Here is a 25616-nt window from a genome sequence, read left to right on the forward strand (position 1 = left end):
ATATTCTTTATCCTTCTTTGCAGCTAGATGTGGCCATGTATCTTAATTTTGTCCAAAGACATATAAATGGAAGTTTTGTGGGCAACCTCTGGGAAGTTGCCTTATAGAGAAGAGTGTCCCACCTTTCTTTGTCCTTTTTACCATCCTGCTCCCTGGAATGTTGATGTGATGGCTGGAATGTTAGCAGCCATATTAAACCTTGAGGATGAGGGTCAAAGTCTAGAGATAATGGAACATTGAAATAGTAGGAACCCAGGTTGCTTAAAGACTTTGTGGAATCACATTAATAGCCCTTAACTGCCCAACTTTGGACTTCTTTTACTTGAGAGAGAAATAAACTTTTATCCTTATTTTAGTTGTTATTTTTGCCTGAGAAACGTGGACTGGGAACAAAATCAAGGAGTGGAAGAGTCAGAACCTTGTAACTCAGTGAAGGAGACACCAAACTAGGTAACATAATGCTAGCTTTGCCTCTATAGTTCCTAATTCACTGTTCCTTGTAACCAGTAAAACAAAACATTAAAAGTGTGTTTATTATGATTAACAAAATAAATATTACATTAAAAAAATGTGTTTAGTGCATGGAGGGTGACAAAGCCCCCAACACTGTAATCCCACAATCTGGGAGTGCCTAGTCATTTTATCGTGACACTTCACTTTAGTGCAATCGCTTGTTTCATTATCTCCACAGCTAGACTAAGCATTGGGAGCCAGTAATGTCACCAGCATTACTCCCTAAGGAAGCAGTTACCTAGCATAGTACCTAGCCTATGATAAGTGCTACTTAAGACTTCCTGAAACAAGGAATAGATAAATGAACAGAAAAAAGGTAAAATTTTAAAAATCCAAAAAAATTGCCAGAATGGTTTGTTAACACATTGCTGCAAGGGGATGGTAATCTCAGGTCCCCTCATTTATCTCCTCCAAGTTGGCTTGGGCAGTTGCCAAATCTTGTCAGAGAAGCAGTGAACCGAAGGCTATGAATTTGTTCAGTCTGAACTGCTGGAGGGAGACTCTTGGCACTGGGATGTACAAGGAATCCTGTTTCCCAAAGTAAGCTTTGCCCACCAGTGGTGTTATTGAGATGATTTCAGGTGGTACAAAGGCAAACTTTGTCTTAATGATTACATATTTGTAAATTATCCAAAACTTACAAATATGGCCAAGGAGATAAATGCATGTCCTTTCAAAGTCATGTATAACCCCATTTCACAGGCCCACCCAATGATTTTCTCATTCTCTAGGACAAGGGTCAGCAAGCTATGGCCAGGAAACCAAATCCAGCCCGTGGCCGATTTTTGTACGGCCCTCAAGCTAAGAATGTTGGTTTTTTCCCCATTTTTAAAGGACTAAAAACCAAAAAAGAAAAAAGAATATGTGACAGAGATGTTATGTAGCCTGAAAAGCCTAACACGTTTATCACCTTGGCCTTTTACAGAAAAAGCTTGTCAACTCTGCCCTAGGAGATCATAGCATTGTTTGAATTTGCTGTTAACTAATTAAGAGCTCACTCTGTGACCTATAATTTATATATAGATTTATGTCCAGTACAGCTGCAAATGATTTCTATCTGGTAAATACAAAATGCTCATGGTTAGTTACTGTTTCTTGCTTTATAGGACATTAACCAGTTTTGTATCTAACCTACCAATCTTTTTTTTTAATTAATTTATTTTTATTTATTTTATTTTTGCCTGCGTTGGGTCTTCGTTGCTGTGAAGACCTTTATTAAAATGCCCACAAATGGCCAGTTCCTCCGTGATTTTTGAACCTGCTTCATCGTCTTTTCAATTGAAGTATAGTTGATTTACAATGTTGTGTTAGTTTCTGGTGTTCAGCAAAGTGATTCAGTTTTATATATATATATATATATTCTTTTTCATATTCTTTTCCATTACGGTTTATTACAAGATATTGAATATAGTTCTCTGTGCTATACAGTAGGACTTTGTTGTGTATCTGCTTCATCATCTTATTAATTAATGAGTAAAATCTTTGACCTATGTTCATCTTATATTCACATATGAGTCATGTTTTTAACTTCTGAAAATCAGACTTTGACATGCATTTATTATTGCTTAAGGTAAATATTTAGCAGATAATAGTGGTACTCCCATTTACATAAGGGGCATAAATTATAGGCAAATAACCCAGGCTCAAACCTTCAAGAATTTAACTTCTGGCAAGAAGCCTGGAAAGCAAGTAAAATACATAAGTACCGTCTAGGGAGCATTCTTCCCTGCCTACAGTCAGCAGGGGCCCTTCTTATCCTTCCATGATGTCATTACCTGATCGCTCTCATTGTATCTGGCATCTATATTATATTATAATCATCACTTTTGAGAGTCTGTTCCCCTCACCAGATCCTGAGCTTCTAGATAGTGTCTTAGAAGTCTTATTCGTCTTTTCATCGCCAGTACCTAGCACTCAGTAACCTCCCAGTAAGTGTTTATGATGGACGCATGTGTGAGGGGCGTGACCTTTTCTTCCATCAGGCCCAGCTTAGGCCAGGCGCCCCCTTTTGCACTCTCAGAACACCCTCTTCCTGTTATATCCCTATGTTTAATGCCTCTCTCCCCAGGTAGATGCAAGTGCCATGAGGACAGGGACAGACGTTTCAGCTGACCTGGTGCCACCGTGCACCACCTTAAGCCTAAGAAGCTGCAGAGGAGATGGGAGAACGGGGGTGAGCTCAAAGCTTTGCCCTTTGCCGCTCGGTTCACGTGTAATGGCACTGTTGCTGCTGCTCATCATCAAAGCTAAAATACAGAATCATTTCTTGAAGCAACGTCAACTGGAATATCCCATTACTGATGACTGGTCATAAAATCCTTGTCTCCTCAGTGAGGTACACTTATTTCAGCTATAGAATGATTAATTTGTATACATATATATATATAAAATCTAAAAGATTAGCTTTACTTGTATTTCATTATTTTAAATTTAGTAACATTGTTTCATCTTTTTTATAATGTCTTCTATTTATGGCAGTTAAATGCTATTCTTTTTTAGATATTGCAATAAGGTATTTTTCAAAATTTTTATCTAAATAAGAGTCAATTTAAAGAAAAAAGTAAATGATAGTACAGGTATATGCATATATGACAAAAATTGTGAAGTGCTATTCAAAGAAGTCCAGTTAGTCTCTAGTGGAATAGGGATCGCCTATCAAGATGTGGCTTAGCCTCAGTGAAATAAAGCCAGGGGTCAACCAATGAGCTCCATCACTCCCTGACACTGTCTGCAAATATTATACAGGTGTTTTTTTCTCAGGAAAGGATCAAACTTTCCCTCAAATTCTTAAAGGAATCTGTGACCCAAACGTGATCACTCACAAACTACTACTGTGATTCAGTTCTTTTTGCTCCAATTCCATTGCTCACTAAGGAATCTTCTGTTTCCTAATTTACTAATAACACTGATTACTAATTTGCCAGGTCCCTTGACTAAAGTAAGGCAGTGTTCTGGATACAAGATTCAAAAGGTCCGGCTATTGGAAATACAGACCTCACTTAAAGTGAGTAAATTGACATCTGGTTTTCAAATTAATCTCTTATGAAACTGGTCCAGCAGGAATCTGTCTCATTGGTTCTGACCAAGTTTTTGAACTTAAAACACTGAGAACCAACCTTGGGTGTCAAGTGTGTGTTTCCTGGTTTACCTCCCTCTCTCTGAGGACGGGCTGGGAGTCTTGTGTAGGTGTCGTCCTCAGTGTGTCGTACAGGGCCTGTCACACATGGGCAGGCTGGAGACATCTGTTAATTACATGCAGGAAACAAAGGCTATTTATGCACAGTAGGGGATGGGTGACAGTTGTTTACACTGTGACATACACACAGAGGGGACAACATATCTATGTGACAACATCTCCTTGGGTTGAGATGGAGGAAGAGTTACCTAAAAAGTGAAGAGCAGCACTGTTTTTAATGAGTTTTAGTCCAGAATACAAAGCAAGGTGCTAGTTGCTACTTCAAAGATGGAACAGTGGTAAACAATGGCTTTTTCTTCCCCCATTAAGGCAAGTTACAGAAGTGTTTCAGATGGACAGGATGAGATATTTGAATCTATCTTTGAAAAATCACCCTGAAAGCTAGTAGTATTGTTGCAGTTTAAAAGGCTTTCCATATACCCTTTGCCCCACACCCACCCTATTTATTGATTCAAATTCTGGAACTTTCTTGATCCAAGAGATTTTTCTGGCAGAATTTCTCTTTTGAGACCTTTAGCATGCAACGGTCATTTTTCTTGGTTTTGTTGCTTAATCTCCTTGAACTTTGCATCACTGGATGAGTAAGAAAGCCAGCATGGTTCTTTATGAGTTCTTCTGAGGAACTTTGACTGTGACCTGTAAGAGGGGTGCAGAGAAGCTGTTAAATCTTCATGCTTCCCTTTGGTCTGCAGGCCCCCTCAGCTGGGTGCTGCCTGAGCTATAAACAGAAGGGCTTTCCTGACTTCTAACATCTCGATGGCCAATGGCCAATCCCAGCAACCGCTAGGGCTGTGTTCTGCACTAGATCACACTCTGCCTCCCCTTGACCTAGTCATTCTCAACCGGGGGCAGCTGTGCCCCCCAGAGAACAGTGGGCAATGTCTGGAGACATTTTTGATTGTCACAGTTGGGGGGAGGGTTGCTACAGGCATCTAATGGGGCAAAAGTCAGGGATGCTGCTCAACATCCTACACTGCACATGACAGCCCCACCACAAAGGATTATCCAACCCCAAGTGTCCACAGTTCCAAGGCTGAGAGACCCTGACCGAGACCCGTATGTTCCTCCACAAGAATCAGAGCCAGGAAAAGATAATGTGCCCAAGCTCACAGGTGTCTCAGTGTGTTAGTGGGAAGGTTCCAGATTCAGATGGATATGGGGTTGAATCCCAGCTTTCCCCGCTACTGGGCAAGTGCTTCACCTCTGTGTGACTCGTTCCCTCATCTGTAAAATGGGATAACAGCAGTATCTCCTTCATGGGATTGTTGTGAGCATTAAATGATGTAACATACATAAGACAGTCTAGCACAGATTTTGGCACAAAGTAAACTTTCAGTAAAAATAAAAAGAAATTTTCTCATCAGTCCCCCTTGCAAACTTGACTTCTCTTCTGAAAAATCCCTATTTTTGTTAGTGTTGTTATCATTCGAGTTCCTAAAGCTCAAAATACAGGACTTTTTTTTTTTTTTTTTAATTACAGGACCCTTTATCATGAGCACCAAGCACAGTGTGGGTGCTGGGCTGAATCAGCTTTGCCCCCTTCACCCACATCCTCTAACCTTCCTAAGCCATCAAGTCCTGCCATTTCTTCGAAAGCCTTCTCGAGTTCTCCCCAACATCTCATTTCCTGAGGGCTCCAGCATTCGCAGCTTACACTTGGATTCCTCCACAAATCACCTCAACTCAAGCCTCTCCTTTTCAGGCTCTTCTACTGCCCTCCAGTCAATCCTTAAGTACTGCAGTTCCTTGGGGCTCAGTCCTAGGCCTCCCTCACCCCTCACTCCATACCTAAATAATCTCCTCCATAACTATTGTTTTGATGAACAGTTATAGGCTAATGACATCTCAATGTCAATATCAAATCTGGGTCTCACCTCTTGTATATAATGGAAACATTTCAATAAACAAGTAAACATGTTTACTTTATTCCAGTGATCTTCTTGAGAACTTAGGTTGTATATTATTAGAGTTTCATACTATACAGAGTTATTCTCAGGCTTCCACTGTAGTACTGAATGAAGACCACTGTTCACCTTTTCTTGCTCTGTTCCCCCTTTCTCATCCTGCTCCCATCGCCGCCCCCACCCCCAGGCTGGTTTGCTTGCCCTGTGCCCATTTCTCTTTTCTTAAAATATCATTTGTGAGTATGTTTCCTGGTTAAATTATAATTAGTATTCATTGTAGAGAGAAAATCATTTTTACTTTAGTATCTTTTTTTCCTGTCTTTTTTCACATTGATAAAGATATCTGAGTATCTGTATATGAGTATATACAGTTTTAAAGTTGGGCTTATACTGCATTTATCACTTTGTATCCTGCTTTTTTACTTTAAAGGATAAGCATTTTTCCTATCAAATATTCTACAAAAATACTTTAACAGCTACTTAATATTCCATAATTTATTGGGCATTTAGGTTACATCTGATTTTTCCCTGTTGGAGAATGCTGTGATGGCTATTTATGGAAATAAAGCTTTCTTTCTATTTCTGAGTAGTTCTTCAGGATTGCAGAAGCAAAGGATATGGCCCTTGATATCTAATGCCTCGTAGCTTGATTCTTACTAGAAGTTTTTCCTCGCTGCTTCAGCCCACTGGGATCTTTGCCTCCTCTCAGGTTTTACAGTACTCAGTGTATAACAAAGCCCAGCAAAGGACTGTGTAGGCATAGTGGTGGTCAAGTCCCTACTTATTCCTCATGAGACACAGCAGAGACTGGGTCTTTACCCTCTTTGGTAGCTTCCATGGCTTAAAACAAGAAACTAGCAGTCAATACTGATGGACCCCAGCACGAGGGAGAGGGCTGAGAAGGTGCCCATACTCACAGTTTTCACTTCAGTGTATGCCTGAAGCCCATACTCTCCCAGCTCCCGGCCGCTCCCAGACAGCTTGTAGCCACCAAACGGTGACTGGGCCCCAAACACATCATAGCAGTTGACCCTATAATTTAAGATGAGATTTTAGAAGTAACTCTTGGGGTGGCGGATAAGCATCATACCCCTCGGACCTCCTGTATTGTTCTAAAATTTTATTGAGAAAAATGGATGGGTAGAACCCTACTAATAGCTAGCTATATAGGAGTCAAAAGCAGGCCACATGAAATAAAGCCTTAAGTCATCTCATCCTTCATGATGTGGCCACACATGGATGTCAGTAACGGGGTGCACCACATGCTAGCTTCCCATTTTAATGAATCATTTTTGCTAATTGGGTATTAAGCTTTTTGGGGCAATTTTTTTAAATTATTAAATTTTAACTGAATTTAAAACTCACCACTTTAAAGGTGCTTTATAGTATATTCAGTGCTTTATAATGTATTCACAATGTTGTGCAACCATTACCTCTATATAATTCCAGAACATTTATCACCCCAGAAAGAAACCCTATACCCAATAAGCAGTTACTCCCCATTCCCCCCCTCCTTCAGCCTCTGGCAGCCCCTAATCTACTTTCTCTTCCTATGGATTTGCCTATTCTGGACATGTCATATAATGGAATCATATAATATGTGACCTTCTGTGTCTGGCTTATTTCATTTAGTATTATGTTTTCCATGCTGTAGCAGGTTATCAGTACTTCATTCCTTTTTATAGCTGAATATTTCCATTGCACAGAGAAACCACATTTTGTGTATCCATTCATCAGTTGATGGACAGTTAGGTTGTTTCCACCTTTTGACTACTGTGAATAATCTGTGAACATTCAGATACACTTTTTTGTGTGGATGTATGTTTTTTTTCTCTTGGGTATGTACCCAGGAGTGGAATCGCTGGGTCCTATGATAATTCTATGTTTAACTTATTGAGAACTGCCAGACTTTTCTAGTGGCTGCAACATTTTATATTCCCACCAGCAACGTGTAAGGGTTCCAGTTTCTCCACATCCTAACCAACACTTGGTATTTTCTGTTTTTTAAATTACAGCCATCGGGGCTTCCCTGGTGGCGCAGTGATTAAGAATCCGCCTGCCAGTGCAGGAGACATGGGTTCAAGCCCTGATCCAGGAAGATCCCACATGCCGCGGAGCAACTAAGCCCATGTGCCACAACTACTGAGCCTGTGCTCTAGAGCCCGCGAGCCACAACTACTGAAGCCCACATGCCTAGAGCCCGTGCTTCACAACAAGAGAAGCTACCGCAATGAGAAGCCCGTGCACCACAACAAAGAGTAGCCCCCACTTGCCGCAACCAGAAAAAAGCCCACGTGCAGCAACAAAGACCCAACGCAGCCAAAATAAAATAAAATAAAAATTGTTTTTTAAATTAAAAATAAATAAATTACAGCCATCCTAGTGGGTGTGCAATTGGTGCTAAGCTTTTAAGACCAGTGTTTACAAAGATGTGGGCCCTCAGCTCTGGTCTCCTGCTCTTGTTACCGCTTGGTAAGGAGCCCCAGTCATCCATCTGCTTGCCCAAGAACAGCTGCACGGGCATATGCACTGGAGGGAAGTTTAATCTGGAGGAGAGGGGGAAGGACATCCCTATCTGCTATACCGCACCCTGACCCAGGAGGAACTAAGCCCGGCACCCCAATTCTGGGATGTGAGTAGTGGATTCCAGAAGACCCCGGCTTGGGGATCTCTACCTGGGTTGCGAGAGGCTGCTGGGAGGCACTTACCACACGGTGCCAGCCTGGAGGGCTTGGGACAGATAATTGGCCTTGTCCAAGTCCTTTGTGAAGACAGCTGCGGCCAGCCCGTACTTGGAATTGTTGGCTCTCCTAACGACTTCCTCTATGGTCTTGAACTTCAGAATCTGCATCACTGGCCCAAAGATCTGGGGTTAGAGAGCACAATGGGTGGGTGGGGCAGACACGGAACCACCTGTTACCCAGCTTTCCACAGCGCTAAGCAGATGATTCCAGATGTGGTAACAAGCCCCCAGACACACCCTAACAGTTCCAGAGGGAGACGACAGCTCCCACACTCACTGGAATACAAAGGGAAGGAAGCTAAGGGGACCTTCTATGTGCCACGGACCTTACATACCTTATCTTATTTCTGACCTTACATACCTTATCTTATTTCTAAACAGTCCTGTGAGGTAGGGGCTTGCACTGACAGGTCACATGGAGATTTAGTTTCAAAGAATTTGTCATTCAGCAACACTAGATGCTGAAGAAAAAGCTATGAACAAAATAGGGTCTCTGATCTCAAGATGTTCTGAGTTTATCTTATACTTTCCCTGCCCTATTTCTGAGCCATTTCTTCAAGGCATCCTGGTTCCTTTTAGTGGGCTTTAGTGGGCTTTGGAAACCAAAACATGGGAGCTAGGTGTGCTTGTTGCGGATGGGGTGTGGCTGCTCTCAGCCCTATCAGGGGAGAGACCCCGGGGAACAGATCCTGATGTAATCAAGTGATTGGCATGTGACCGTGACAAGTGGTGGGAGCCCAGAGGAGCTACCTGGCCTGAGTGGTGGGAGGCAGGGGATCAGCGAAGGCCTCGAGAGGTGACAGTCAAGCTGTGACACCACACGAGCAGAAACTAGCCAAACCAGAGTGAGGGTGAGGAGCAGGGAGGAGGGAAATGGAGTTCCAGGCACCGGCACACGCAGCACCCATTCTTACAAAATCCCATTCTCCACTAAAAGGAACTAGGACTTCTTGAAGAAATGACTGATTCTAGGACTGGGTGGAGAGTGTCAAGACGGAGGTGCAAGAAGACTGCCAGGAGCCCATCATGGTTGGAGCAAGGACTGCGAGACGGGGCATCTTGCACTTTGGGCACTAGCAAAGCAAAGGCAGCCCCTGCCCTTCTAGAAAATGGATATTTTCCATTACCATCAAGATTAAAAAAAAAAAAAAAGCATCAAAGTAGTCATGATGGGAAAAGAGGCAGAACTCTGTTGTACTCTCTTACCCTGATTTTGCATTTTAATATTATTTTATTTTGAATTATCCATGAAAGGGGGTGGCAGTATAATGTTTTCCCTGCATAGGGCCGCTAAAGGGCTTCATCCTGCTGGGGGAAGTGGAGTGAGTCTGAAATCCACAAGGGCAGAGTACATTTGTCAGATACCCCTGGATCTCCAGTGTCTGCAGAGCACCTTTCACATAGTAGGAATTCAAAAATTATTTGTGGGAAGGGATATGGGGATATATGTATACGTATAGCTGATTCACTTTGTTATAAAGCAGAAACTAACACACCATTGTAAAGCAATTATACTCCAATAAAGATGTTAAAAAAAAATTTTGTGAAATGAATGAATGAATGACATGGAGCTGCTGCCCTACGTTCGTAATCAGTGCCAAGGGGGAGAGAAGATCAAGGGACTCTCGCCATGTGGGGAAGTCAGCCCTTTGATCTAGTCCAGTGTCTGCTCACATGAAGGCCATGAGAAGGGCCGGGAAGAGTCATTCCTTGACTCACAGCTCGCAGGGACGAGAACACACAGGACCTGTAGGCTCTGCCGGGGAATTCAGACGTTCTCCCCAACCACTGGCAGCCATAAGAGGCTGAAGAGGAGAGGCACAAGATCAGAAGTGAACTGCAAATCATTTGTCTTATGCATAGAGCCAGGATTTGGCCCAAGGCCAGCAGATGGGTCCTGGGTCAAGATGCTGGACTGAACTGTCCGCTTCTCCTCCTAGGAGCATTCCCTCGAGCGCTGGAGCCATGCCTACCTCCTCCTTTGCGATGGTCATGCCATCCTGCACGTCTCCAAACACGGTGGGCTGGATGAAGTAGCCACGGTCAGCAGCCGCCCCTCCACCACACAGCAGCTTCGCCCCCTCCTCCTTCCCAGATTTGATGTAGCCAAGGACCTTCTTAAACTGAGTTTCATCCACCTGAGGGAGAAGGAACCCGGAGTTACAGAGATGCTACAGCCATACCTCTCCCAGCTGCAGGCTTAGAACCACACAGGCAAGAAGACAACTGGGAAATGGGCCAGATCATGAATAAGCAAGGCCAAAAACATAAGAATAGATTCCTCCAGACTCATTAGCCCTCAAAGAAATGAATATCAAGCCCACTGTTTTTGTTTTTCAAATATGAGATTACTAAAAATTTTAAATAGTAAGAAAATACATTGATGCCAAGGGTATGTTGCATACTCTGTAATATTCATACATTATTAGAAGGACTGATACAACATTATAGGTCAATTACACCTCAATTTAAAAAAAAAGAGAAAGGACTGTAAGCTGGTACAGCTCTTCGGGCAAATGGCTTATTAATATCAGACAAAAAATTAGATGTTCATATCCTCTGACCCAGCTATTTAACTTCCAGGAATTTATTCTACATGTGACAAAGGGACCTGAACAAGGATAGTCACTGGGGAACATCTTACAGAAGCAAAAAGTGGAAACAATCCCAACTATGCATCAGTAGAGGAACTGGTTAATATGGCACATCCATATATTGGCATCATTAACAACAAATCTGTCCACTGACTGACACAGAAAGACAGCCTAAGATGTTCTATAAAGAGGGGGGAAGCTTGTAGGATGATATATATTATATGACCCTACTTTTGTTCAAACAAACATGCCAAAATGTAACTGTGTGTATGTGGTTACCTACGAGGAATAGACATGAAGGGGACAAGGGGATCTTATTTTTTACTTTAAACTCTTTTTTATGAAGTTTTTAATACAAATTTGTATTACCTTAATTATATAGCCACAAACCACAAAGAAGAATGAGAGAAAAAAAGACGTTGGGATTCACAGCAGCACTATTCACAATAGCTAAAAAGTAGAAACAACCCAAGGGTCTATCAACAGATGAATGGATAAAGAAAATGTGGCCTATCCATTCAGTAGCATGTTATTCAGCCATGAAAAGTAATGAGGCATCAAGTCACGAAAAGACATAGAGGAAACTTAAATGTACATTGCTAAGTAAAAGAAGGCAATCTGGGGAAAAAAAAAAGAAAAAGAGGAAGAAGCCTAATCTGAAAAGGCTACAGACTATATGATTCCAACTATATGACATTCTGGAAAAGACAAAACTATAGAGACAGTAAAAAGATCAGTGGTTGCAAGGGTTTAGGGGGAGGGAGGAATGAACTGGTGGAGCACAGGAGATTTTTAGGGCACTGAAACTATTCTGTGTGATACCGTAATCATGGGTACATGCCTTGATTCATTTGTCAAAACCCACAGAATGTACAACACCAGGAGTGAACCCTAATGTAAACTACAGACTTCATTTAATAATAATATATCAATATTGGCTCATCAAATTATAACAAATGTATCACACCAATGCAAGATATTAATAATAGGAGAAACTAGGGGATGGGGAGGTTAGGGGATATATGGGAACTCTGTAGTTTCTGCTCATTTTTCTAAAAAAATAGAATCTATTAATTAAAAGAAAAAAAAGGCTGCCTTGGGCCAGCACTGGAGCCTGGGGAGTAGACACAAGGAACGCAGACGCCCCCAGGACAATGAAGCCTGCAGAGAGGCCCCCGTTGGCCCCAGAAGTGGGCTCAGGGCCGCGTGCAAGGGATTTGTGGGAGGAAGCATCCCTGACCCAGTGGATTCCTCAGCCCTGGGAGGAGGAGGCTGGAGGAGGCCAGCACAGGGCCCTGTGGAGAGTGAGCCCAAGACAGGCTGGGTCTAAGGCCAATGCTGGAAAAAGGATCAGGATGTGAGAGGAAGTGGTGGGGTGAGGCACTGTGTTTCCTTTTGTTATAATTACTATTGACTATATTTTTATTAGTTAAAATGAATACATGCTCATGGTAAAAAAAAAAAAAAAATTTTTTATATTTTAAATCAAACAGCTCAGAAGAGTATAAAGTGAAATGAAGTCCCTCTGCTACCACGGCCCTCCGCCCTCCTCCCAGAGGTAACTGCGATTAACAGGTATGCGTGTGTCTTTCTGGTAGATGCATTTATATGGATGGCCAAGGTCCAGGAAACATGCATTCCCTTTCTCACAGCCATTCCTCCTACTTATTATGTGTATGTAATTTACAAAGGGCTTTCCATTATTAATTTCCACTTCACGGCCACTCTGTGAGTTACAAAGGGCAGGCTTTATGGATGAGAGAATGGTGGCTCAGAGACAGCATGTGGCTTCCCAAGGGCACACAGCTGGTACCTGGCAGAGCTGAGACTTGAAGCCAGGCCTGCCGGATTCAGAGTCCAAGGCCCTTTCCGCTTCTCCATGGTGGCTCCAGACACCGAGACCTGCGTGCAACCACGGGGCTTACCTGCGGCCCCTGCTCAGTCTGGCTGTCAAAGGGGTTCCCGACCACACGAGACCTGGCCCGGGCAACACTCCGCTCCACAAACTTGGCATAAATGTCCTCCTGCACAAAGGTCCGGGAGCCTGCACAGCAGCACTGGCCCTGGTTGAAGAACAGGGCGAAGTGGGCCTGCTCCACAGCCCAGTCCACTGCGGAGGCAGAAGGCAACCATGAGAAGAGGATAAGGAGGAGCCTGGCCCCGGTGGCTGCTACCCTTAACCCATTAACACTACCAACAGCGTTCGTGCCTGCTGGGTGCCAGACTCTGTGTGGGAACAAGGCAGGGCCGATCGCTCCCTTCTCTGAGTGTGGAGACCAAGTGGCAGATAGACACGAAGGAGAGTTGTCATCACCCACTGTGGTAATGGAGCCAAGGGCGGCTGGAGGACCAAACCAGCTGGCCTATGGCCATCAGGGAAGACTCCCTCAAGGAGGACGAATCTGGGAGCACCTCAGCAGGACCAGGAAAAAGGATGTGATGGAAGAAAAGTAGTCTAATCTGAAAGCATGCTGCAAGCTTGTGCAAGTGAGTAGCTCAGCCTGGCTGGATTATAGGGAGCAGAGAGGAGAAAGGCTGGGGGAGAGGCCACATCGTGTAGGCCAGAGGGCCATGCTGAGGAGTCTTACTTTCATCCTGAGGCCCTGGGGGCAGAAACCAAAATCGAGGGATGCTGAGGATTGCGGAACTGAGTGGGACCACAGAATACAGAGCTAGTGGCAGGTTGATATCAGACCTCCCCCCTGAAAACTTACTGTCAGCATCTGACATGATGATATTGGGACTCTTTCCTCCTAGCTCCAGGGTCACTCTCTTGAGGTTACTGTTCCCCGCAGCAGTCTGGATTAGGTGGCCAACCTATAGGGAAGCAGGAACAGAGACAAACTCAGCAGAGGAAAACAAAACCAAATGTTCTCAGACACGCAGAACAGAAGCCCCCACAACCTGAGGGAGTAGCTGGACTACAAGAGACCTGGAGAATTTCACCAAATCTGGCCATTCACTTACCATCACTGCCCCATCCTCTGAGCTCCTAGGATGACAATGACAGTAACGACATGAGCAGGGTCATTGCTGTGTGGCTTCTACACTCAGTACCACCTACATACCAGACACTGTGCTAAGTGTTTTGTGTGCATTAAGTTCAACCCTCACAACAACCTCAGAGGTAGGGCCGACTCTTTCCCTTGATATAGAAATGTGGGAGCTATAGCTCAGAGTGGTCAAGTCACTTGCCCAAAGTCACACAGTAAATGTGGAATCAGAATTCACATTTGGGCAAACTGCATCCAGCACCAGTTCAGACCTGCTATCCTGCCTCATTCTCACAGTGTTTTAAATGGTATCTCCTAGCACAGGGCAAGGATGGGGTGCTTCTCACCTCCATATTCCAATAGCCTGGTACAAAGACACCCCTGTGCTTATCTGTTGAATGAACACACATACCGTGGTCAAGAAACCATCCCGTCTGACTTCCCTGGTGGCGCAGTGGTTAAGAATCCGCCTGCCAATGCAGGGGACACGGGTACGAGCCCTGGTCCAGGAAGATCCCACATGCCGCGGAGCAACTAAGCCCATATGCCACAACTACTGAAGCCCGCGCGCCTAGAGCCCGCGAGCCACAACTACTGAAGCCCGCACCTAGAGCCCGTGCTCCGCAACAAGAGAAGCCACTGCAATAAGAAGCCCGCGCACTGCAACGAAGAGTAGCCCCCGCTCGCTGCAGCTAGAGAAAGCCCGCGCACAGCAACGAAGACCCAACACAGCCAAAAATAAATAAATTAATTAATTAAAAAAAAAAAAAGAAAGAAAGAAACCATCCCATCTGCAAGCTTCTCAACATCCCCTTGAGGCATTAATTTAGGTGGTTGACTAAGCCAAGAAAGAGCCTGGACTGTGTCATCTAGGCCACAGTTCTGCCCTCCCGCAACCGCCATCTCTGTGTACAGACTGAACATCTGAAGGTATCTTTACCTCGAGGATCATTTTAAAGACCACCTTTATTATACTATTCAGCATGCCTTCTCTAAAGTCATGCAATGAAGCCTTCCAAGAATTCAAGGATAGGAAAAAGGAATTTTGTCCCTGCTTTCAAGGTGATTATGTTTAAGGAATCCCCAGGCATATTATATGTCTTTGTCTCTCCGGGGCCTGGCACAGAGCAGCACTCACTCATTCATTCATTCATTCACTCACTGAGCACTTACTCTGGGCTAGACTTTTGCTGAATACATCATAAGCTTTATCTCACTCTGGCCAACCCCGGGAGGTGGGCACAGTTATTATCCCTATTTTACAGGTGGGGACAAGGAGGCTTTAGGAGGCTGACTTGCCTAAGGTCGCATAGCTAAGTAAGTGCTGCTGAAACAGTTAATTTGACTCCAAAGCGCATTATCTTCCCCACTACAGCACACCCACTGTCTGTACTGCATAGATACTGCCATCCTCATTTTAAACACAATGAATGGAGCCCCCAAAGACACTCAGTGAATTGCCTCATGTCATAATGGCAAGGCTGGGATTTGAACTCATGTCTCCCTGAAGCCCACTCTCTTTAATCGCCAGGGCAGTGCCAGTCAAGGAGTCTGACACGGCCGAGGTGCTTTGACCTTGGGCAGGCAGTCAGCTCTGGGCTTTATAAAGTCTAGACAGTCCTGGCCTCTTTATCCCACATGGGGTGCCAGGCCACCCCCCTACAGCAGCTGGAGTATCAACCAATCCACAAAGGGCTCCACCCTGATGGTCCCTGCTGGCACACATGGGGCCCCTCACTTGAGCTACTCAAAGGCAGTCCTGGGGCAGACCCCCTTGCAGTACCCAGAGGCTAATCTTATTTTACTTTATTTTAGCTGCGCTGCACGACTTGCGGGATCTTAGTTCCCCAACCAGGGACTGAACCTGGGCCACAGCGGTGAAAGCGCCGAGCCCTAACCACTGGACCGCCAGGAAAGTCCCCCAGAGGCTAGTCTTGAACGCATCATCCTTTGAGGACTGGGGGCGCTTGAGCCAAACATACCACAAGCTTGAGGTCCTAAGATGCCTTACCTCAGTGGAGCCTGTGAAGGCCACTTTGTCCACATCCTCATGGGAGGCGATGGCGGCCCCAGCCGTGGGGCCAAATCCAGGTATGATATTGACCACGCCAGGAGGAAAGCCGGCCTGTAGGCAAACACCAGGGACACTGGGAGTCGTTCTCCCGCTCCAAAGGGTCTGGACGGAAGAATACACATCCCCTCCCAGAAGCTGAGGCAGTCTGCCCAGCACACAGGTGAGCAGTCTTACCGGGTACTGCTCAGGAATTCTAAATGGTGCAGCAAGAAGCCTGTTTTGTGGGATTCCCTGTGCCCTTTGCCCCTGCCCCCATGGCACTCACTTAGAATGGTTTTCATTCTCCAGAGGGGTCTTGCAGTGAAACCCAGTGTAGAAGAGAGGTGGTGCGGGTCACTTCGGCTGAAGTGTGATGAGCAGGGATGAGGGGGGTTCAGTCCCTTCTCTCCAAATACCCACCCCCACTACGGGGGCCCCTCATCAGCACTCCTATAGAGCAAGCCTCTACAAAGGCATGTAGAGGTCAAGATGGACGCAAGCCACGCACCTCCTTAATCAAGTTGGCCACATAGAGGGCAGTGAGTGGAGTCTGCTCAGCCACCTTCATCACAACCACGTTTCCAGTCGCCAAGGCTGGGCCCAGTTTCCATGCTTGCATCAAGAGCGGGAAGTTCCACTGCAATCAACAACAGCCACTCCCGAAATCTCAGCCGAGAGCTGCACTGGCAGCAGAAAGTGGCAGCCGGAGAGCAGAAGCAACACCAGGTTCTCTGAGCCTCTCGTGTTCCCCTCACAGCTCAATTGTAGGTTTAAGACAGATGAACAAGGCAGGTGGTGGATGATGATATTAGTGACTCGCATTCATGCTTTTCCATACTAGGCACCATGCTACATCACCGCATTCAATCCTCCCTACTGCCCTAAGACAGCTACTATCACTTCCACTTTTCAGATAAGGAAACCAAGTCCTAGGGGGATAAGTGACTTGCCCAAGGTCACAGAGTTCACCCGTGGCAGCACTGGTTGGCTTTGTTAAAGACCATGTTCTCAACCACTGCCCAGGCCGCCTTCCAACATCACCCCACAGACCCTCCCACCTTGGCAATGAACCTGCCCAAGATTGCTGCCTCTCACAGCACTCCTGATAAACCTTCATTTGTTTATTACGAGTCTAACACTCACCGGGATGATCTGCCCGCACACTCCCACAGGTTCATGGCGGGTGTAGCTGAAGTAGTCCCCATCAATGGGAATGGTTTTCCCGTGGTACTTATCAGCCCAGCCGGCATAGTAACTTAAAAAAAAAAAAAAATCCAAACTCAATCAATGACTGTCAGGGACCCCTGTAAACTCTGGCAGAAAGAGAAGACTCAAACTGGTCCAACTGGGTCTTTCTGATAATTGCCCTTGCTCTGGGCTTATTTCCAGAAAGACTTAACTAACTGCTAGGGTCACAATAATTCATTCTCGGTAACTAACCTCTAAGTCTCAGAATCACCTGGGGTGCTCATAAAAAACACCAAATTCCAGGTACCCACTTCTGACCTACTCAACTGACTCTCTGGGGCTGATGCCCAGGAATCAGTATTTTTAATAAACATTCAGATTTATTAAACTGACTGTCGCACCAACCCAGCACCACAGATTAGCATCTGAGAACCATGGATCGACTCTAGTGGCAAAGTGCAAACCCATCTAACAGCTGGCACTTGCTGTGTGCAGAGCATCATACTAAGACTGAGTGAACAGTGACCAGAAACAAATCAATGACTGGGTCCCAACCCTGTAAAGCTTACCATCCAGACACACAGGGACACAAATGGCAAAAACACAGCAAATTAGAGCTGGGGGGAAAAGAAGAGTCATGTGTTTATAGTATGTGATGATTTTCAGGGAAGTAGGAAAAATGAAAGATGGGGGAGAGATGCAACATGCAGTGTAAAAGAGAGATTTCTGAAATGAATGTGTCTGCTGAGGTTAGCCTGAGACCAGACTTGACCTGGGTGTGAACATAGGTTTGTGACGCCAGGGAGAAAAATAGCCACGGAGTTGCCAATCTGTACAAATTAAGGCATCACTGCTCCCTTCTTCCCAGGTCTGTATTACGTGTGTTTGCATGCCTCAGAACAGGTATTTAATGAGCACAGAGGCACTCTGCTAAAACTCAGGAAGGCCTGGGGCTCTGCCTACTGTTCACCAGGCTGCTCCCTCTGGGGCGTCCTTGCAGAGCGTTCTCAATCTTGGCACTGCTGCCATTTGGGGCTGGAAAATTCTTTGCTGTGGGGGGCTGTCCTGTGCACTGCAGGATTTTTAAAGCATCCCTGGCCTCTATGGACTAGATGCCAGTAGCACCCCTCCCTCCCAGTTGTGACAACCAAAAATGTCTCCAGACATTAGCCACTGTCCCCTGGGAGACGCAATTGCCCTGGCTGAGAAACCCTGTTATGGGGGATAACTACTGTTTTGTTGTCCAACCCATACTTTTCTGGCACTGCTTCTTTCCCTCCACCTCTGTCCACATGGTCACAGAGGAACAGCCATTATTTGAACAATGATCTGTCCACCTGAACCACATCTGGTCAGACTCAAGGCCAGCCAATCAGGGCCCCCGTTCCAGGAATTTGGCACGAGGACTAAGGGACTGCAGCTTAGTCTGGCTGGAATCACTCATACAGCAGCCAGCCCAGGTGTGAGCAACCGGGTTCCAACATGCAGACTGGCCCCAGGAGAGGCCAGCGTAGTTGAGAGAAGAAGGAAGCAAGTAGGCAGCAGTTAGACTCAATGGCCTTCTGGATTTCAGACCCCTCACTCTCCACAGTTGCCCAAGTTAGGCTGAGTGAGTTCCTGTTACCTATGACCCAAGGGCTCTGGCAAAGCTCTTATTCCTCATCTTTTATTTCTTGGTTATTAAAACGTTTATGATTAAACTAAACCCAAAGCTAGCAAGAGGAAGCAAATAATGAAGATCAGAGCAGAGATAGGTGAAATGAAAAACAACAGAGAGAATCAACAAATCCACAAGCTGGTTCTTTGAAAACATTCACTAAATTGACAAACCTTTAGCCAGACTAAGGAAAAAAGGGAGAAGCACAAATAACTAAAATCAGAAATGGAAGTGGGGACATTATAATTATAAAAACGAGATAAAAACGATTATAAAAGAATACTATGTGCAACTGTAGTCAACAAATTAGATAACCTAGAAGAAATGGACAAATTCCAACTAACATATAAATTACCAAAACTGAAAGAGAAAACGTGTATGAGTCAATTATAGTTTTGTATTGAGGGATGATTCCCAGGAGATGGAGTCTAACTAGAATAGTTTCTCCCACTCCTGTGATCCTTTTACACTGTTCTGTTTCCACCCCTCCAGCAACACTCCCTCCCCTGTGGCACGGCCAAAACAAAGAACAGGAAGCCTGAGCCCATACCGGAGACATCTGAGAACCATGTCCAAATCCACCAGGTAGGAAATGACGTAGGGCTTGCCGTTGTCCAGGGTCTCCAAGGCCTGAGCAAAGAGAAAAAGATCAACACAGACAGGCGGGCACAGGAATGAACCAGCAAATCGGGTGACGAACAGCATTGAGCCTCAGCATGGTCTGAGAAGGGCTGGTGGCCCCTTTGTGCTGAATTTTGAGGCATTTCTGGGCCTCTTCAATGGCAGGGAGCAAGAGGAAGGGGATGGGAGGAAGGATGCACCAACTTCTCATTCAGTCATTTCACTGACATTTTTTTCAAGCTTCTACTCTATGGCGGATCCAGGTGCTAGGCATACAGAGGCGATCATGGAGCTTATAGAACAAAAAGCCTTTGTAAAGCAATTATACTCCAATAAAGATGTTTTAAAAAAAAAAAAAGAGCAAAAACCCAGCAAATAATGACATGAATTAGTCACAAGTGTTAAGAGTGTTAGAAAGTGCCCAACCCAGTTGGAGAAACTCCAGCCTGAGAAGCACCCTTTAGGCTGAAACCTGAAGGATATGTAGGAGGAACGAGGCAAAGGGGAAGGTATGAATGGTGACAAAGGGAAGAGTACCCTGGGCAGAGGAAACAGCATGTGCAAAGGCCCAAAGCTTGGCAGTGAAGAAGCTGAGGGAAAACTGCTGAGTTGAGCTGTGTGTGTGAGGGCCACAGTTGGGAGATAGAGCCAGATCAGGGAAGGCCTAGTAGATCATGTTGAGGGAACAGGGCTTTATCCTAAGGACACAGGATGCGATGGAAGGCTTAAGAGCAGAGTGCCATGGTATAATTTGCCTTCTAGAAGCTTCACTCTGGCTGCTATGTGCAGTATGGACTGGGGGAGGAGAGGGTATTGCCTCCTGGTTTCTTCTGCCTCTTGAAGACAGGGAGGAGGCCCACCACAAAGAGAGGGTCTGGGAGAGGTGTCCATCCCTCTGGGGGGTCTCTCTCCAGGAAGGCTTCCCCATCATAGCCCCCTCCCCACCCGAGTCTCCTCCTTTCTTAGCCAAACCCACTGCATCAAGGGAAACACTAAGAGGCTTCCCAGGTTGGCACAGGAGGGTACCCCAAAGGTGTCCAGCCTACGCCATTCTGGCCAGTTACTTGTCAGCAAGGCAATCCTTTCCTGGCTATCCGTGGGATGTCCATTCGCCATGTGGGATGAGAGGGGAGGGGGCGGAGAACTTACTGCCAGGTAGGTCCGGTCCCGCTCAATCAGATCAGCCAGGCGGTTCAGCAGCCAGCCCCTTTTGGACGCATCCATGCGGCGCCAGGGCGAGCCCAGCTGGAATGCAGCCCGGGCAGCCTTCACTGCCCTGTCCACGTCTTCCTGTAAAAAACCCACCGAGGTACTTCAGGCCTTCTCAGCAATAACCACCTCCAAATGCCTCCTGCCCCGCTGCCGAACATGCCACAGGAGCTTCAATCAATGCCTGTGTGGAAACTGCCCCAAACAGTTCCTCCCAGCCTCAAAAGAGCTCTGTTTGACCAGCTTCAGAATTACATGACTGGGCTTCTCTCCTTCCCAGCAGTCATGGTGGGAATGAGGATCCTGATGGTTTCCATTTCTGGATTTCCATTTCAAAATCCCCCAAAGAGTTAACGTAGGGAGAGGCACTCAGGGATCAGCACTTAGAAACTGGCCATTTTTCCCCTCTTCCTTTCAAAACAAGCCCAGTGAAATTAACCATTCCTTCTGAGATGACTGGCAGTCTCCAACTAATGCAGGTTTAACCAGCTTCCCTCTCCTTGGGAAAGCAATAAAATCAACACAGCTAGCATTTTCCATATAGGGAGATGTGTATCAGGAGGTAGGGAGCATGGTTTTCATTAATATTAAATACATTTACCATTAGACTACCCTATGAGCCAGAAAAGTAGTCACACTTTCTTCTAGCAAAGGGAGAAAGGCCTTAAATGTGCATATAGAAGACTGTTTTAAAGCAGAGGACAGGAGGCATTCTTGAATTATTTTTAATGCTTTTTCTATTTTAATAAATGAAATGTTTTTTACTGAAAGTCTAATTTTTAACTTTCAAATTAGTATTACTGTTTTTTCATTACTATGGGTATACATAATTAAATCAAAATATACTACAGACACCATAGCTAGATCTCAGGAGACCTGAATTCTGCTGAAGAAGATTTCCATCTAGCTGTGTACTTCCCTTCTCTGACCTTCAACTTCCAGGTCTGAAATGGAGAGATTGGATTAGATGTTCTCAAATTAAATTCCAAGTCTACAATTCTGCAACTGTATGAATTTTTTTATATTTTATTTTTAATAGATCTTTATTGGTGTATAACTGCTTCACAATACTGTGCTAGCCTCCGTGGCACAACAAAGTGAATCAGCCACATGCACACATACATCCCTATATCCCCTCCCTCTCGAGCCTCCCTCCCACCCTCCCTATCCCACCCCTCTAGGTTGTCCCAAAGCACGGAGCTGATCTCCCTGTGCTATGCTGCTGCTTTCCACTAGCTATCTATTTTACATTTGGTCGTGTATATATGTCGATGCTACTCTCACTTCGCCCCTCACCCGCTGTGTCCTCAAGTCCATTCTCTACGTCTGTCTACGTCTTTATTCCTGCCCTGCCACTAGGTTCATCAGTACCTTTTTTTTTTTTAGATTCCATATATACGCATTAGCATACGGTATTTGTTTTTCTCTCACTTTACTCTGTATGACAGACTCTAGGTCCATCCACCTCACTACAAATAACTCAATTTCGTTTCTTTTTATGGCGGAGTAATATTCCACTGTATTTATGTGCCACATCTTCTTTGCACAACTGTATGAATTCTTGAACCTGGGTACAATCTAGCACTTTTACCTGCAAGGAAGAGTTTCTGTGGTTTCACTTAACTCAAAAAGTTTAATTGGCATTTTTAGTTATGAAAGTAATACACACAAAGTTTCAACCATAAAAAAACATGTTAGAGAATGAAACCATCCTTGTGCACCCCCAACCCACTCAGCCCTGCCCTGAGGTTAAGTTACCATATCTCACCTTGTCCCCTTCAGCTACATGACAGATGACATCCCCAGTGGATGGATTGATGGTGGGGAAAGTTCTCTTGCTGACAGAATCATGCCACTCATTGTTTATGAAGATCTACAATGAGAAGGAAGAAAGTCCTCAGGACCAACTCTCAACCTGATACTGACCACCAGCCATGTTTAAAAAAAAAAAAAAATCAGGAAGAACAAGTAGGAATTAGCTTCAGAGGGATGTGGCCTAGAAGTTAAAAGCACAGGCCTTGGAGACAATCCAAGCTGGAGCACCCACTCTGCCAAGTACTGTGGGTAAGTCATTTGACCTTTCAATGCCCTGGTTTCTTTGACCTGAAAAATGGAGACTATGTTCCTTTCTTATCAGTAATCTGTATCTACTGCTGTGTTACATCACCTCAACATTTGGTAGCTTAAAATGATTTATTATTATCTCTCACAGTTGTGTCCATTGATTAGGCTCAGCTGGGCAGGGCTTGGTCAAGTGGTTGCAGAGCGAGGGCACCTGGGGCTGCAGGTGCAAGATACTTTCTTCACTCATATGTCTGGCACCACATGGTTGCTTGAGCTTCCTGACTGTATGGCAGACTCAGGCTAGTCAGACCTCTCACATGACAGCTGGCTTCCCTAGAGAGTGTTCCAAGACACCAGGCAGAAGCTGAAAGGCTTCTTAAGATTTAGCTTCAGAAGTCACATGGCCTTATTTCTGCCACCAAATTCCATTGGTCAGCATGAGTCACAGGCCCAGTCCAGATTCACAGGGAGGGAGGAGAGCCTCCACCTCTGCCTGGGAGGAGCAACGAAGAATTAGCAACCACTGTTCCTCTACCACACTACTGTAGTAGGGTTGTTATGAGAACCAAGTTAGATTATTCTTTCATCCATTCAGTAAATATTTTGTGAACACCTGCAATGGGCCAGGCACGGTTCTAGGGCTGAGGACACAGTGGGAACCAAACTCAGTGAGGAACTTTTCTCTCATGGAGCTGGCGTTCTGGTAGGCACAAAAAATAAAGAAGCAATCAAATATACAAGGCAATCTCAGACTGCAGTCATAAGTGCAAAGGAGAAGAACAGGATCCATAGAGAGTACTAAAGTGGAGGAAGACAGAGAACTCTAGCTGGGATGGTCAGGGAGGGTTTCTCTGAAGAGCAGACATTTGACTTGAGCCCTGACTGATGAAAAGGAGCCAGCCATGGGAAGAATGGGAGGATGAGCAATCCAGGCAGCAGGAACAGCAAGTGCAAAGGCCCTGGGGCAGGAATAAGTCTGGTGTGTTTGAGAAAAAACAAAGGCGGCCAGAGTTACTGGTGAACCAGGAAGGAAGTGCTAGGAGATGGGGTCAGAGAGGAGGGCAGGTCCTGTGAAACCCTCAGGGGAGCACAGAGCAGAAGTCTCCCAGCAAGCTGTCCCCTGAGGCTGGGGAAACTGGTCTTTCCAGAAGGGGGCTGAGGTCACTTCAGTCACTTTAACCAAGGCTGGGGCAAAGGTCACAGGTGGGGTGAAGGCAAGGACACCCGTCCAAGGCCACTCTGCCTTCCTTCCCCAAGGGCTCTCCTGGGCCCCAGCATCCCAACATGGCCTGGCCCCGGCTTAGGACCTGGGAAGTTGTCTGCAGTCACTCAGCCAGGTTCTTTGGAAATGTGTGTGGGTTCACATTAGGTGGCTGATCATCAATTTGAAGGGAAAAGACACCTCTGTTTCTTCCTGCAAGAGAGCTGGGAAGCAGGCAACAGGTAGTTTCCAGTGGAGGGAACAGGTGTAGCAGAAAGGGTTCAGGCTGGAAACCAGGTGGACCCGAGTTCAAGCTGGACTGGGCCACACCCTCCCCACATGCTCCACCCTCTCTGAGAATCGGCCTCGCCTCCTGGTGAACTTGGAGGAGAGTGAAGCCCATGGGGAGGAGCAGAGATAAAACCCGTGGAGGAAGGAGGAGAGCCTGGCACACAGCCCGTGACCACACCAAACATCTGTTCCCATTGCCACCCTGAGTGCAGGCTCAGGTTTCACAGCCTCACACCCACCGATTCACTGAAGCACTTTAAGGAGGAGGTCAGCTACAGAGAGAGGCAGGCCGCAGTGGGTGGGGGTGAGCCTGGCTGGCCTTGTAATGTTCCCTTCTGCTGACCAAGATGTCAGCACCTGGTACCATGTGAATGTTCTACCCATCACCTGCATGTCATGGAAATGGCTATTGACTGTTCCTGACTACTCATTATGCGGCAGCCCCTGTACCACAAGCTTTCCATTACTGGATCATTCCCATTTAAACCTCATAGCAAACCTAGGTGAGCTGCATCCTCTCTACAGTTGGGGGACACTGAGGCACAGAGAGGTCAAGCCACCTGCTCAAGGTCACACAGCAGTGAGAGCAGAGCCCGAATTTGAACCCAGGTCTTCAGAACTCCAAGGCCTGTGCTCTTTGCCCAGTTCTTCCCCCCAACTCCAGACTCCAGTCAGAGCCCATGTCTGCCTTCGAGGAGGTCAGAACTCGTTTCCTAATCTCCATCTTTATGGTTTACTTAACTGCCCTGCTGCAAGTTTGATTTTGAGTTTTTATAATGGGTGCTATAAAAAGCACCAGCCTCTAAGCCAGACAGACATGTGTTTGAATCTTGGCTCTACTCCTCACAAGCTGTGACCTTGGGGCCAATCCCTTCATTTCCAGATGCTTCATCAGTTTCTGGGGATGACACATCCGGGGGCTTAAATGTGAGGACTATATTCAACGAGGGGTGTAAGATCCTAAGCCAGGACCCCACACACAGTGTGTCTCACCACCACAGTCAGTACATTACTCCAGATACCTGCACAGCAGCATACTAAATTAGTTTATCCTGAAAAAGTTTTCGTTGTTATTTTGCAAAGATCAGGAAGTATGAAGCGGAGAGTGGGCCAGTCTGGTTAAACTCCCCAGGTCCTCACCCCTTCCTCCCTGGGCGGGGCCCACACCGTCCCCTGATCTTAGTCTAGGACCCTGGAAGGACCACTCCCTGGCCCCTGTCTGCCTCTCAATGCCCTGGATTTGTTGAGTCACTCTCCACTGTTGAATTTTCAACAGTCCATCCTCCCTTCTAACTAATAGGATAAGCTGGGGTTTGCAGGAACCTGGAATCTTCCTTCTGTTTAGAGTTCCCACTTCCTTTCTCCTAGAGCCAGACTTTTGTGGTGCCC

At 45.7% G+C, this 25616-nt stretch overlaps 2 protein-coding genes across 2 annotated transcripts in view; one reads left to right on the plus strand and one right to left on the minus strand.

Annotated features, from left to right (window-relative positions):
- Nucleotides 1–7978, plus strand: part of TMEM116 (transmembrane protein 116) — a 216037-nt gene extending 208059 nt beyond the window's left edge. Inside the window, exons 12-13 of the transcript XR_011076384.1 lie at nucleotides 2582–2848; nucleotides 7629–7978. The gene's annotated coding sequence lies outside the window, so the exon portion shown is untranslated. The remainder of the gene's footprint in view (nucleotides 1–2581; nucleotides 2849–7628) is intronic.
- ALDH2 (aldehyde dehydrogenase 2 family member) overlaps nucleotides 3906–25616 on the minus strand; it is a 29542-nt gene continuing 7831 nt past the window's right edge. Inside the window, exons 2-13 of the mRNA XM_068563791.1 lie at nucleotides 22440–22544; nucleotides 20612–20752; nucleotides 19392–19471; nucleotides 17140–17251; nucleotides 16505–16633; nucleotides 15955–16068; nucleotides 13665–13767; nucleotides 12876–13060; nucleotides 10330–10494; nucleotides 8322–8479; nucleotides 6531–6645; nucleotides 3906–4345 (exon numbers count right to left, since the gene is read on the minus strand). Of these exons, the coding sequence (XP_068419892.1) occupies nucleotides 4313–4345; nucleotides 6531–6645; nucleotides 8322–8479; nucleotides 10330–10494; nucleotides 12876–13060; nucleotides 13665–13767; nucleotides 15955–16068; nucleotides 16505–16633; nucleotides 17140–17251; nucleotides 19392–19471; nucleotides 20612–20752; nucleotides 22440–22544 (1440 nt within the window). The 3' untranslated portion in view covers nucleotides 3906–4312. The remainder of the gene's footprint in view (nucleotides 4346–6530; nucleotides 6646–8321; nucleotides 8480–10329; nucleotides 10495–12875; nucleotides 13061–13664; nucleotides 13768–15954; nucleotides 16069–16504; nucleotides 16634–17139; nucleotides 17252–19391; nucleotides 19472–20611; nucleotides 20753–22439; nucleotides 22545–25616) is intronic.

This window comes from Eschrichtius robustus, chromosome 14 (genome assembly GCF_028021215.1).
Source record: "Eschrichtius robustus isolate mEscRob2 chromosome 14, mEscRob2.pri, whole genome shotgun sequence".
Classification (NCBI taxonomy): Eukaryota; Metazoa; Chordata; class Mammalia; order Artiodactyla; family Eschrichtiidae; genus Eschrichtius; species Eschrichtius robustus.